Here is a 13,181-nt window from a genome sequence, read left to right as displayed (position 1 = left end):
TATTTTGAAACCAACATGATAGTGATGGTGTATATGGATGTCTTATTATTACTTTTTTTTTTTCAGATATTGATGAGTGTGCAGACGGCTTTGTGGAGTGTGATAGTAAATCCACTTGTGTCAACTTGCCCGGCTGGTACCACTGTGAGTGTCGTGATGGCTACCATGACAACGGCTTGTTTTCTGCCAGTGGAGAATCATGTGTAGGTGAGTGGTCCACCATCACTTTCTTTAAACAGATGAAAATGTTTACATTTTATACAGACTTTAGGATCGTATGTTATGTGACATTTCATGAAAGTTTCAAGTCATGAAGAAATGTATTATTTATTATTATTTATTTAAAAAATTTTTTACCTTAGATGTTAATCATAATAAAATCAACTTTATTTATATACCCCCTTTCATAACATAAAATGCAGCTTTACATATAAACAATAAATCAAAACACAAGGATTAAAAAAGGGGGACACAAAGGTGAAAACAATACAATGATAAAATCCTAAACAGATATACATAGAATAATACTAATATTAAAACAGGTTAAAAAGAATAAAAATATTTTTAAGATATAATTTATTTTTTTAAAACATTAAATATAACAAATACATTTCAAATAACAACAATGATTGATTGATTTGTTAAAATTATTTTATTTTTTCCAACAACATAATAACATTGAGATATATTTAGTGGAAGACTAAAAAATCCTCCAAAAGGAACAAATAAACACAACAAAACTGAAAACTAGGTTACACAAAACTAAACTTAAACCAATATATTTAGTTCTATGATCATAGAACTAAATATAAACATAAACAAACACATTAATAAAAATTGATACATCCGTCAAGGTTGTCTGTAGCCAGTCTGTATTATAATTTGTAATTTAATAAGAATTAGTTGTTTAAGCAATAGCTCATGCCGAACTGTGGTATGTTGGGATTATATCACGGCTAAGGGGCGTTGTTCGGCCTGACGCGAAACAGAAACAGAGACCGTTTCGTCTGCCCATTGAGTCAACACTACATTTAAGCTTGTAGACATTGTGAGGTTTCTCAAACTGAATTAATGCCTCACATATAAACACAAAACTGATTTGTTAGCCCAATCCTGGTATACCATAACTAAGATATCAGCGGGGGGAAAAAAAATATTCTTGGGACAGATTTACGTCTGTCGTGAACAACTACGATTGGCTTAAGCTATAAGTAGCACAAGGGCCAGCTGATTGACATTTCCAATAACAGAGAGCGTTGTTAGAAATAAGGATAACCAATCACTTTATAAATATGTTTTACTAAATAAGACTAACCAATCACTTTATAAACATGTTAAAATATTCTGCAAGTTTATGTACCTATCCTATATAGAACTGTGACAAGGAATTGGACATCATAGCCGTGGTATAAATCCTGTATACCACGGCTATGATGTCCAATTCCTAACAACCAATCAGTTTTCTTGATTCGAGCCATCCATTTTATAATAAAGGGTAAACAGTCTTAGCGTTTCCAAATATGTCCAAATGGTTGCCATGTTTTGTCAGACTTACCTGTAGAGCCACCCAGCGTATACCCTATATTATCCATATGTAAAAACTCCTCATAAGTTCTTCAGCACAGTGGATTTGCGTTGGAGAAACCTCCTGCGCAGGTGCCTAGCAATTAAGGAAGCAATAGCATTCGAGTAATGTCTGGGAAGGAGTGTGTCCTACGGCACTATTCCAAAAATTGCAAAGTTTTACTCTTAAAACTTCTGAAACTGTATCAAATATTGATGTCTAATAATTGGGTTAAGCATTACAAGAATATGACCTTTTTTGCATCTTACAGCTCCACAATGGCCCATTAATGGAAAACACCGCTCATTTTTCCATTCAATGGCTCCTAATTGTACATCTCAGTCCCATCAGATTTAAAGGTCTTCTCTTTGATTTCTAGTTTTGGGATCGAGGGGTTCAAGTCACAGGCGCAAGCGCTGAAAATAGCGCCTTTAATTAAGCAGAACTTTGTTGACATATGTGAGCTACCCACCATCAGAAACTCACTCAACTTTTTGTTTCGTAAGATGTGGTGCTCCTGTACGTAATGGTGTGATTGGGTCGGTGTGTCATTATCAGTGCGTTTTACTCCCAAAAAACGTCACTTTGCTGTTTGAAGCCTGCTCACTTTCTGGAACAATCTCTTTGATACAGCAGAAGAAGTGTCAGCTGTCAAAATGGAAACCCTCAATCTACAGCAACATCCCAGCATCGCCTGTAACAATAGTGCTAGTGCTGCTCAACTCATTGACCCCTTCTTGGCTGTCAGCTTGAGTTGGGAGATGCAGGGTGGAAAAAAACACATTAAAGGCACTCTCAAAAACCAAACCTGTCTGGGCTTCACAAAGCAAAGTTATTATTTCACCACAAGTAGGTTTTTTGGGTTACATTCAGTTGTGTTCTGTATGTTTCTCCCAAATCTTGTATCCCAACATTTTACAGCTGCATTTGAACTGCAACTTACAGGTGCAGAGAGGTGATTGTGTTGCTCAAGAGGACAAAGATGGGTGCTCATTGCTACATGTTGTACTCTAAACCATTATTTGAAGGGACACACTCTTTACTCAAGCAAATAATAACAAAAAAAAATCCCAATTTTCCACAAGCCATGCTTATACTGTGTTCCCTGCACTGAACATATGTATGATGTCATCTTTTTTGTGCTCCCTGCAGATATTAATGAATGCAAGACGGGGAGGAACACCTGTGCCAACGACACAGTGTGCTTCAACCTTGACGGAGGCTATGACTGCCGGTGCCCCCACGGGCACAACTGCACCGGCGACTGCATCCATGACAACAAGGTCAAGCACAGTGGGCAGATCTGGGTACTGGACAGCGATAGGTGCTCTGTGTGCTCCTGCCAGGTAAGAAAACAAAGAGAGAAGGACACGGAGAGCACAGAGACAGAAGAGATGACAGTGCAAAAGCCAAAGCAGAGGTAGATGGATTGAAAGAAACAGACAGAGACAGACAAGTGGAAAGATGGATAAGATAAGGACAGATAGAGAGGCAGATAGAAACTGAGGAAATGTGCCCAGTGCCATATATACTTGAGTAATGATGTTCCCTCTCTCTGTTACTGCATATGCACCCAACTGGTCTATGATTGAATTTTCTGTTCTTTGTTTATTCTCCCTCTGCCACCCACAGAATAACAATGTAACTATAAACCAGTTTTTCCCTATGAACGATGACGTTTCCCACAGTGCCAATCAGCAACAAATGTCGCCTTGTTTTGTCCTTTAATCATACTGCTCCCCAGCCAGTGATATTTTTAAATATGTTGAAGCACAGACGTGCAATGGATGAAAAGTTTTTATCTTTAAAATTAGACATGACGTGACAGTGCATGAATGACTATTTTGTCGTGTCATTTTTTGGGTAAATAAATGGTATTATAACAGTGCCATCAACATTTTTTAACAGTTAAGTAAATAGTGGCGGAGCATTCTCAAGTTCAAATTTGCTGTTTCTTTCACTATGCTTCTCTGGAAAGAATCTAAATAAAACCGTTTGGTAACTATAACCAGCTTTTCGGTCACTGTCATTGTCACTATAGAGTGTTGTCTTTCAGCTCATTGTTTTGATTATACGGTCAGCAACTCTACACAGAAGGCGGCCATTTTCAGCAGCTTTACAAACTCCTCTGTACGCTACCTGCCCAGCGCCAAAAAGCAGACAACGTTAGGGACTGCCAGGTTAAATTAATGGAGCATTCAGCAGCTGAAGAGAAGATATTTCTGTCAGGAGTTAGTGGAGGCCAAAACAGAGCTAAAGGGAGGATGAATATTCAACTTCATCAGGTCCCCAGGAACATGACTCCAAATGAGCGTTAATCATGTCAGAGTTTTGGTTTTATTCAATGTTTTTGCTGCTCCCAAGGAGTCAAAAAAGGTTTGAGTTAAAGAATAAGAAATGAAGATAGATGTGGACAAACATTCTGGTATACATTTAAACTTCTGTAAGTGAAATAGCAAGCAAAGCAAGTTATTTACATTTCACCAGGCTTGCTTGTCTTGTACTTTGTTTTTAATTAGGAAGCAAGCTAGCTTGCTGCTAGCAATGCAGCAGGTGACCCCTTAGGGCAAAGTAATTTTTGGAAATATAAGAATACACTGATGTGATTCATTTACACAAGATTAATCAAAATGAAAGACTGTCCCCATCTACACCCTTTCTCAAAACAAGGACATTTGTAGAATCAAGTGTATAAATGGAAAGAGAAAAAAAAGTGAGTGCAGATAGAAACACTGGTACAATAAACCCTGATGTGACAGTGCTGTTGACAATGACAGTGACGCTGTTGTGATGAGCAATTTCATTAAAGTGCACGAACTATATGTAATGAATTTTAAAGATCTACCAGAGTGACAAGGCATCTGGAAACTGTTTGTCAACAAAACTCATTCCATCATCCCAAACACATTTTCTCTCCACGATTATTAGGTCACAGACTTTTTGTTTCGTACTTTACATTTTCGCATTTCACTCAACCTAATGCCAAGTGTCTGCCAGTAGAGGAAGGTGATTATAGTGGATTAGTGTCGGTAGTGAATGATCAAGCAGCAAATTATTCATTTGATTACAAAGGACCAGGGCAGAAATGGCTCCATAATTAAATGACTAATATTAATTGATTTGAGAGATTGAAGAGCTGCCTGTCTAAATTAGTTGTATTGAGCGATTGAAGAAGCAGAGGAGTAAACATGTTATTGTTATGGACACAGCTGGGTAATAAATGGAGAGCTGTGGCTTACTGATGGGGGACACAAGGTCAAGCATCATCGGGAAGACAAAGACGGGGAAGTGTCCAGACTGAGGTCATGCATTATGCAAATAGCTTATAGTTTGAGACTGCTTCGTGCACCAGGTGGGTGGGGTTAACAGCAGGAGTGTATTTGTCAGCGTGGGCCGCTAATTTCCAAAACATTTCAAAAATCAAAGTGCTTTTATTCAATTTACAGGGAGAAAACAATTTACAGAAACTCCAGGTATCACTTTAGCTTCTGGGACAGAATCCCAACTGAGGCGTCAATAAAGAAAAACTGTGCACAAGTAAAATTAATATTTGGGCATTGAAGAACCAGGTTTAAATTTTTTATTTGTCATGCATTTTCATTTTCATTACTCATATACTGTCTGTATATATATATATACACACAGTACATATATATATATATAAGACTTTTACATGCAATTTCCTATCCTCTCCTTTCATGTACAACCATGTCTTCTTTCAGTGATCTAATAAAGGCATATAAATGCCCGATAAAAATATATAGGATTTTCTCCATGTTGAAAAATGGATTAATCGGCCTATTATTTTCATGATGGTTTGGTACTTGAAATGTCAGAAGACAGTTAAAAAAAATTACAATTTCCTCAAATCCCTAATGCTCATGCCCTTTAATGACATCGGGGGTTCAATGACATATATGTGGTTTAAACAGAGGTTTCAAAGTCTGAGGATGTCTGCCTCCTCTTAGACAAAGCCACCCCCCTTTTCCCTTCCATTCACTTCTATTAATGGACTAATATTTAGATTTTTTTTCTTCTTTTTTTTCCATCTGGAACAAACATTGCTATATTTATTATGGCTCAGTCAGTTGCACATTAAAGTGACAGCACCAGATGTGAGTCATAGAGAAGTATGTGACAAAGATAATGAGTTGTATTCAGACCCACAGCAGTTATATGTAGTGGGTAGGATACTATATGGGAGGCACCTTAAATCACCGAGACAACTAGACGACCAAGTAGTATTTCTTCAAACTCCACACTGATGAACAGGAATTTCTTAATACGACTGAGCTTCAGTGATCATAAAATATACTTCAATCCTGTGTGTTTTACCTACAGTATGAGCTGACACTGAATAGCCATAAAATATAGCTTCAAATTAGTTGCTAGGCTCCACAGCCTTTATTTCAATATTTATTATCAGCATAGATGTTTAATGATCCCATCACACAACAGGCCTTGTCTTTGCATGTGTATGTGGCTCATGTGTTTGTGCTCCCTGCTCAGGCTGGCCAAGTGATGTGCCGCAGGATGGTTTGCGACTGCGACAACCCCAACGCCGACCTGTTCTGCTGCCCCGAGTGCGACCCTCGACTGAGCAGCCAGTGTCTGCACCAAAATGGCCTGCTCACCTACGGCAGCGGGGACACGTGGGTGGAGAACTGTCAGCAGTGCCAATGCCTGGTGAGAAGGGCTGGATAAATGACCCCCCACATGTTTATAAAACTTACATCGTGGGGATTTAGTCAATGCTTTTATTAAAAGTCATTTACAGTGAGGCCGAAAACAACAAGCATTTTTTATTGCTGTGCCACAGTGCCCACACAAAACAAAATAAATACTCCAGTCTCCATGGAAATGCTCATGAATGAGAGTGGTGCTATGTAAAGAACGTCAAGGAGAGAAGTTTTGTGGCAAGAGAACCGGGAGTGATTAAGAGGTGAATAGAAAGGTTGCAGAGAAGAGAAAATGAAGATTGCTTTTCAACTTGTGGCAGAAGAAGGGGAGTGAGTGATTAGTGGATTTTTTAAAGAAAGGACCCTCTGCACTGTTGTTTGCTGTGATGGAATTATATACTTTATTGAAGGATACTTCCAAGGTTGAGAGAACAGGAAAAAATGTGTGTGCCTGGAGAGTGGGAGGTGTAACACATTGTATCATCTGTGTATGCCCGAGAAGGTTGCATTGATTGATGAGTATTTGCAGCATGTGTGTTTTTGCGGTGTCGAGTACATACAATCCTATTTCTCACACAAAACAAAATTACATCGTGTTCACCATATAAATCTTTCACAGTAAGACATATGCACTATTTTCTTCGCGAACGTCTTCCTCCGCATCAACCGTTTCCCAGGTTTACACAGTGCTGCTGTTTAGACAACAGGGAAGCATTTCATAAGTGTTTTACAATAAACCTGACAAACGCAATAAATCCTTTTACCTGTGATGCCACTCTCACCACCTAGCCATATGCATATTAAATGCAAATGTCATCCTTTACATTCTAGCACACCATCTTTTCCCATCCACACCCAACTGTACCGCACACCCACACTAGTGTCACTCCGTCTGTTCAGTGACTCACAAATCATCTTCACTGTGGATCTCAGAAAAGCACTTTACAACTCCTTCTTCATCTTCCCTCCTCTCTTTTTGTTACTTTAAAGGATCAGCCATACTTGTAGCTCATATAAGTTGTCTCCAGTCTTACAGATGTATGGTCTGAGTAGCAAGAGCAAGGCCATTTCCTCCCTCTACGCCAATGTAATACAGTTTTGATGCCCGGACCAGAGGGTTGCTTTTCAGATTTCTTACAGCAAGCCATTATACAAGAGCTTGAAAATCACTGCTCAGCTGAGAGGCAGCGGGGAAGCACATTCGGCTGAAAATGGGTTCGCTCGGCTTCACTCACTCTCGGTTGTGCTCACTGTATAAAGTAAATGTTGACACAAACACACACATATGCATCTGAGAATGCAGGCATGCCGGTCTCAGCAGCAGAGCACACACCAACACATACAGTATACAAACACGACTATGTACATAGTATACACTAGTACATACAAAAACACACACACACACCACACACACACACACACACACACACACACACAAATGTACTCCCTGAGAATGTAGGCACACCTGCTGTCACCACGACAACACATGCTCATTTTCATGCATCCCCGGGTATACAGACATAAAACACACTCAATTAAAGATGCACAGAAACATACATGCATAGCAGAGCACGACCATCCACACAGTATAAAGAGCAGCACTTGAAAGGGCGAGGGAGAAGGCTGCTGTGCGATACCGAACAGGGGCTCCAGTAGTGTGACAGGGACATGAAATGAACCTTGAATTCTGCTACACTTAGCAGAGCCATGGCTGTCCAGGCTCAGCAGGGACCTTAAAATACATAGTGACAGCAGCCAGACGGGCAAATCATTCTCATAAGTCCGAGATGTGAATCCTTCTGCACTAGCCACACAATCATTTGAAATAAATTGAGAATATGGCCTTTGCAGTAGTGATTTGCTATCCTGTTAAATCACCAGGGGATCAAAGAAGCAAATTCCTTCGCCATAGGTAGCACTTTAGGTCGGGCGAATAAAAAGAAAATGCTTGATCAAAGCTGGCTGAGTTCCCAGGCAAATATAAATGTCACATGTCACAGTTTTAATCTTCTGGAGGCCTTTTATAACATGCAGTCTTATCCTTACATCTGTCCATGTAAAAGTAAAGAGATTAAATCACAGTGAGATACCATGACCACTGAATGCAAAGCCAGATTTGAGTCTGAGTTTTACGTTGATGAAGTTTTAACGCCACACCCCTCTGTGTGAAAAACTGATTGTATAGCAAATCTCTCTCCTTTGTGTTAAGCCACATCTGCATAAACAGACAGATGACAGTGTCCCTTTTAACGGTGTGGGACAGATACCTGAGGCAATATTCAGTCCCTCCCTCTGGCTAAGAGCAAAGACCGCTGCTCGGGGGGATTTCCCATTTCAAATGTTTACACACGACATGGAGGCAAGGAGTGGGCATTAGCACTGTGTGAGTCTGTGCTTTATGGTCAGCCTAATTTACTACAACAGTCCTAAAATGCTGAGCCAAATGATTTTCAGTGATATTAAATATCCCCAGTGGGACACTTGCATCAAACCTCTTGTAACTTAATGTGTGTGTATGCCTATTGTGTCTGCGTGTGCTTAAATATACTGTATACATTCTGAGCCCATATTTCATTTCCAGAGTAGGTGTGAAGCAGAAATGCTCATGGTTTGCAGTGTAAGTAGAAGTGGGTCAGGCAAGGATGATATAGTGTACAGTAGTTAGGATGTATAGAGTCGGCCAACATATATATGACCCGTTTCTCAGGCCAATAGAAAAGGGCAGCAGGAGGAATCCAATAAGGTGCTTTGTGCTGAGAGTTTGCTGTGAGATTAATACAGGAACAACAATGAGAGATGGGGACTACGACAAGTCAATTAAAAAGCTGGAACATTCCCTTCTACAGTCTGAAAAAAAAATGCTGACTGTGTTGGAAGATTGCTCTGCTCATCTGTATTTTCTTGGTACCTTAACTTTTATTTTTCATCAAGTGGAGACGCTCCCTCTAGCATGCGAATACACAGCGTCAGGAGAAATTTGTGTATTTGCATGAATAACTTGCAAACTGGAAAAAAGCAATCGTGCATTTGCACAGATTATTTTGAACTATCTCTCTTTTTATTCCCTGTCTATTTATCTGAAATTCTCTTTCTCCACCTTTACAGCAGGGGCAGGTGGACTGCTGGCCTCTGCCGTGCCCGCCCGTGGACTGTGAGTTTACCGTGGTGCCCGAGGGCGAGTGCTGTCCCCGCTGTGTCACCGACCCCTGCCAGGCCGACACCATCCGCAACGACATCACCAAGACGTGCACGGACGAGCACAACATATCACGCTTCAGTGGCTCCTCCTGGATTAAACATGGCACAGAGTGCACCCTGTGCCAGTGCAAGGTAAGGCGCCAGCCTTGCTGGCAACCTCGAAACAGCAATTTACAGTTTGCCTAGTTCAGTGGCAGACAAGACACCAGAGAAAATGGTTTGGAAATTGAGAACACTCTGTGCTTTGTCAGAAAAAGAATAGTACACTATGGCCAAGACTTGGCAATGTGGAGGCGATTTGTACATCTGTATTTGTTACATGTGGTGGTAAATATGTCTGTAGGTGTTGATGCAGCTGTTTGTGTGCTGATTCTGATCTGCACATAGAAAAAACACATTACACCAAATTGAAAAGAGCACTCATTGAAAAGGGACAAAAAGTCAATGATATGAGTAACTCTAAATCTATTTTGTTAACCAAAGTACACACAGTTCCACATGATAGTAACCATCCAAAACATTATTATAAATAGGATATTCATGTTCAAAAGCAAAACAAAGAGCAGATAGTGTAACACATTTTGCTTTCAATTGTCAAAGCTGGATATTATTAGGGACCAATTTATTTATTTTATTTTTTTTTGGGGGGGGGGGGGTGTATTCACTTTTTTCAGTATTACATTGGAAAATTGGTGACACTCAAGTCTGTATGCTAAATATAAAGCTATGGCTAGCAGCCACTTCGCTTAGCTTAGCTTAGCATAGCATAAGACTGAAAACGGGGAAAATGCTTGCCTGCCTCTCTCTGACAGCACTTCTAGAGCTCACTGATAAACAGGTTATATCTATCAATATATCCATATAAAAAAGAGTAATGTGAAAATGATAAGTTGTTGTTTTATAGGGATGCGTGCCAAACAAATTCCTGATTGAGACGACCAGAGTGTTTTGAGTCGTAGTGTACAGAATAGAATAGTATGTTTTTATTGTCATTGTACAAGTAAAACAAGATATGAGAATGTTATCTATATTCTCATCTAACTCTCTGCAAGAAAGCAATGTGTATTTCCCAACATGTTGAACTATTCCTTTAATGAAAATGAACTGAAACCTCTGGACCTGGAGAAACCCAGTGAGAAACATCTTTCAGACCCTCTTCTTGCTTCTGGCCCAGCTTCAGCAGGCAATCCCAGCCTGCTCTGCACGACGTTAAACAAGCAGACTTATTTGCACACACAGCACTTACAATGTATAGACCCTCAGACATTCTATCTGGAAAACTGAGACTAACTCACATAATTGGTTCCAGTAGATCGGCTGCTTCTCCACAAGTTTTAGTTTTTAAGAATTGTGGCACAGAACAATCTCTGGGAAAGTAAAATATGCAGGTGAATATCCTCTTCATCAACAATTTTGAGCACGTGTTGTTTGCCTCAGCTTTAGGACTAATCCACAAAGATTGACTCCCTTGCATGAGTCTCTAAGATGGAATATTTTCTCTCTGCTTGCCTGACAATGATGTCTACATATTTCAGGAATAATGACAACCATTCAAAAAAGGCAAAATTGAAAGATACATTGAAGGTCTTTATGCTATCTTTGAAAAAAATCCCAAAGGCTCATTAAATTCAAATACGTGAACATAGATTTAATTTTTTTTTTTTTTTACAGCGCTGCTTTTGTTACAGTCAGTTTTACAGTGTTCTGATTTGGTCAGTTTGGTGATTTAACACATACATTGCTATGCCTGCAAATCTTTACCAGAGACCATGGATTAGAAGTAAGAAGGTTTAACTCACAGTAATTTCCTGTATTTGTGTTACAGCCCCGCCTCTTCAGGAGACTAGTGGCAGGTCCTGAGTGTATTGATTCCAGTAGGAGAAGTGAACTTGAACACAGATTATGACATTTCCCCGAGTCCCATAGTCACTGAAGTATATAGTGGACCCATTTCTCAAAAGTCACATCACTCCTGAGCATTCTGACATCAAAATGGTATTTTTTTAGACGGACAATTCAGGAGAAAATTGACTTTGTCTGAGACCTGTTTTCTGTCTCAACAACAAAACCTCATGAGATCTGTAAACACAGCTAAGCTAACGTTCGTAAACGCCTCCAATAAATAAGTTTTGTAATGCTAAACACTGATGTTAGCTGTAAATATATATAAATACAAATTACGTACAGATAATTTTTCATCCATCCACATATGACGCTCTTACATATGGCTAGGCCGCGCCCACTTAGGAGACAGGAAGTGTGTACCATTTTGTTCCATTGAGGAGCCCTTAGGTGCAGTATCTTCTGTATAGAATCTTTGCTTTAGCCATCCAGGGAGTGTATCACTCCCTCTAATTTAAGGCAAAATGACTGAGACCATTCACATTTGTATTCTCAGTAGAACATCTCCACCTCGGATCAGTCGGTCCCGAAATGACACCCAAAGAAATTATAAATGCCAAACTGAATCTGTATGCTGCAGCACCGCCACCACCTGAAAACATTAACTGTTGAGCTTTAAAAAGACTTTAAAGAGATTAAAGTGTGATGATAATCCACTCGCGTGTTTCTTTGTGTTTCCTTCTCTCTCCTCTCATTTCCAGAACGGACACATCTGTTGCTCAGTGGACCCCATGTGCCTTTAGTCCCCAGCAGATCTGAAGGCACCTGTACAGTGTTCTCCATGTAAAAAAAAGTAACACCACACCATGTCGTCTCACTGTCCTCTTCGCAGGCGTGGGTCAGATAGTGTTTGCATTGTTGGGATTTGTTTTAGACCACTGAACCAGATGGATGGGGGTTACTAATCAGGATAAGTCATACAATCTCACATTGTCAAATTTAACCTTCAGGTACTTATTGCTGATTTCTAGCTCTTATTGTATGTTATATATGGTAAACCCCAGCCAGCTGGTACCTCATGCATGTCAAGAGTGTTTTGCAAATACTCTGTGACCCATGTCCGCCGCCTCAACTCCTCTTTATACCAAATGCAAACCTATATCATACCAAACATATGATGGACTACAGTTTCCTCAAACCCACTCTCTTTGTTCTGTCTCACCAATTAAGAGTGAACCTTTAAGGATCACCGCTCCCCACTCCGAATCATCGCTACATGAATCTGTAAGATATTACTATTACTGGCATGACTGTGCTTGATGTCCAAACATTTTTGCTGATTTCTAAATTCTCAGTGATGATGATGATACTTTAGATAGAGTTAAGGCAGTTAGCATAAGGTTCCGTTGCCACATTTATGAATTGTCTATATTATGTGGTGCTTTGTAGCATTTTGTTCCATTTCTCTTTTTTGTAATTTTTCTTTCCAAGCTTGTTATTGTGTTATAGTGAAATAAAGTATTTCCATTTACATTTAATTCCTGTCTTTGGCTTATGTACAAGTGTGGTTGATTCACTGTTTCAACACTCAGCTGCCAGTTGATTAGGTACACCTGGCTGAAATAAATGCAGAGTAATGCTAGAGTTTTGCAATAAATCCTACCTTCATGAAGATTACAATGTTCATGTAAGTGTTTCTCTTTTATTATCCTCTCCATTTATAGTAATTAAGGTAGGGTAAATAACAAACACCTCTCTGTATGATGTAATAGAGCTCAACAGTACCAAGAACAACGTATTCCAAAATGATCAAAGTTGAATGAACACATTTCAAAAACATTAATTAACCTCAAACTGGAGTATCAGCACTCATTGAAATGGCTATATATGTATATTAG

The 13,181-nt window shown here is 39.5% G+C and overlaps 1 protein-coding gene across 1 annotated transcript in view; it reads left to right on the top strand.

Annotated features, from left to right (window-relative positions):
• The window catches only part of nell2a (neural EGFL like 2a), a 79,081-nt gene extending 66,503 nt beyond the window's left edge, over window positions 1–12,578 (top strand). The window contains exons 16-20 of the mRNA XM_083916122.1: window positions 67–207; window positions 2,717–2,910; window positions 6,074–6,250; window positions 9,349–9,573; window positions 12,045–12,578. Of these exons, the coding sequence (XP_083772248.1) occupies window positions 67–207; window positions 2,717–2,910; window positions 6,074–6,250; window positions 9,349–9,573; window positions 12,045–12,086 (779 nt within the window). The 3' untranslated portion in view covers window positions 12,087–12,578. The remainder of the gene's footprint in view (window positions 1–66; window positions 208–2,716; window positions 2,911–6,073; window positions 6,251–9,348; window positions 9,574–12,044) is intronic.
• The last annotated feature ends 603 nt before the right edge of the window (window positions 12,579–13,181 follow it).

This window comes from Echiichthys vipera, assembly GCF_963691815.1.
Source record: "Echiichthys vipera genome assembly, chromosome: 7".
Classification (NCBI taxonomy): domain Eukaryota; kingdom Metazoa; phylum Chordata; class Actinopteri; order Perciformes; family Trachinidae; genus Echiichthys; species Echiichthys vipera.
Note: the sequence above shows the minus strand (reverse complement) of the source record. Positions and strands in the feature narration are given on the sequence as shown.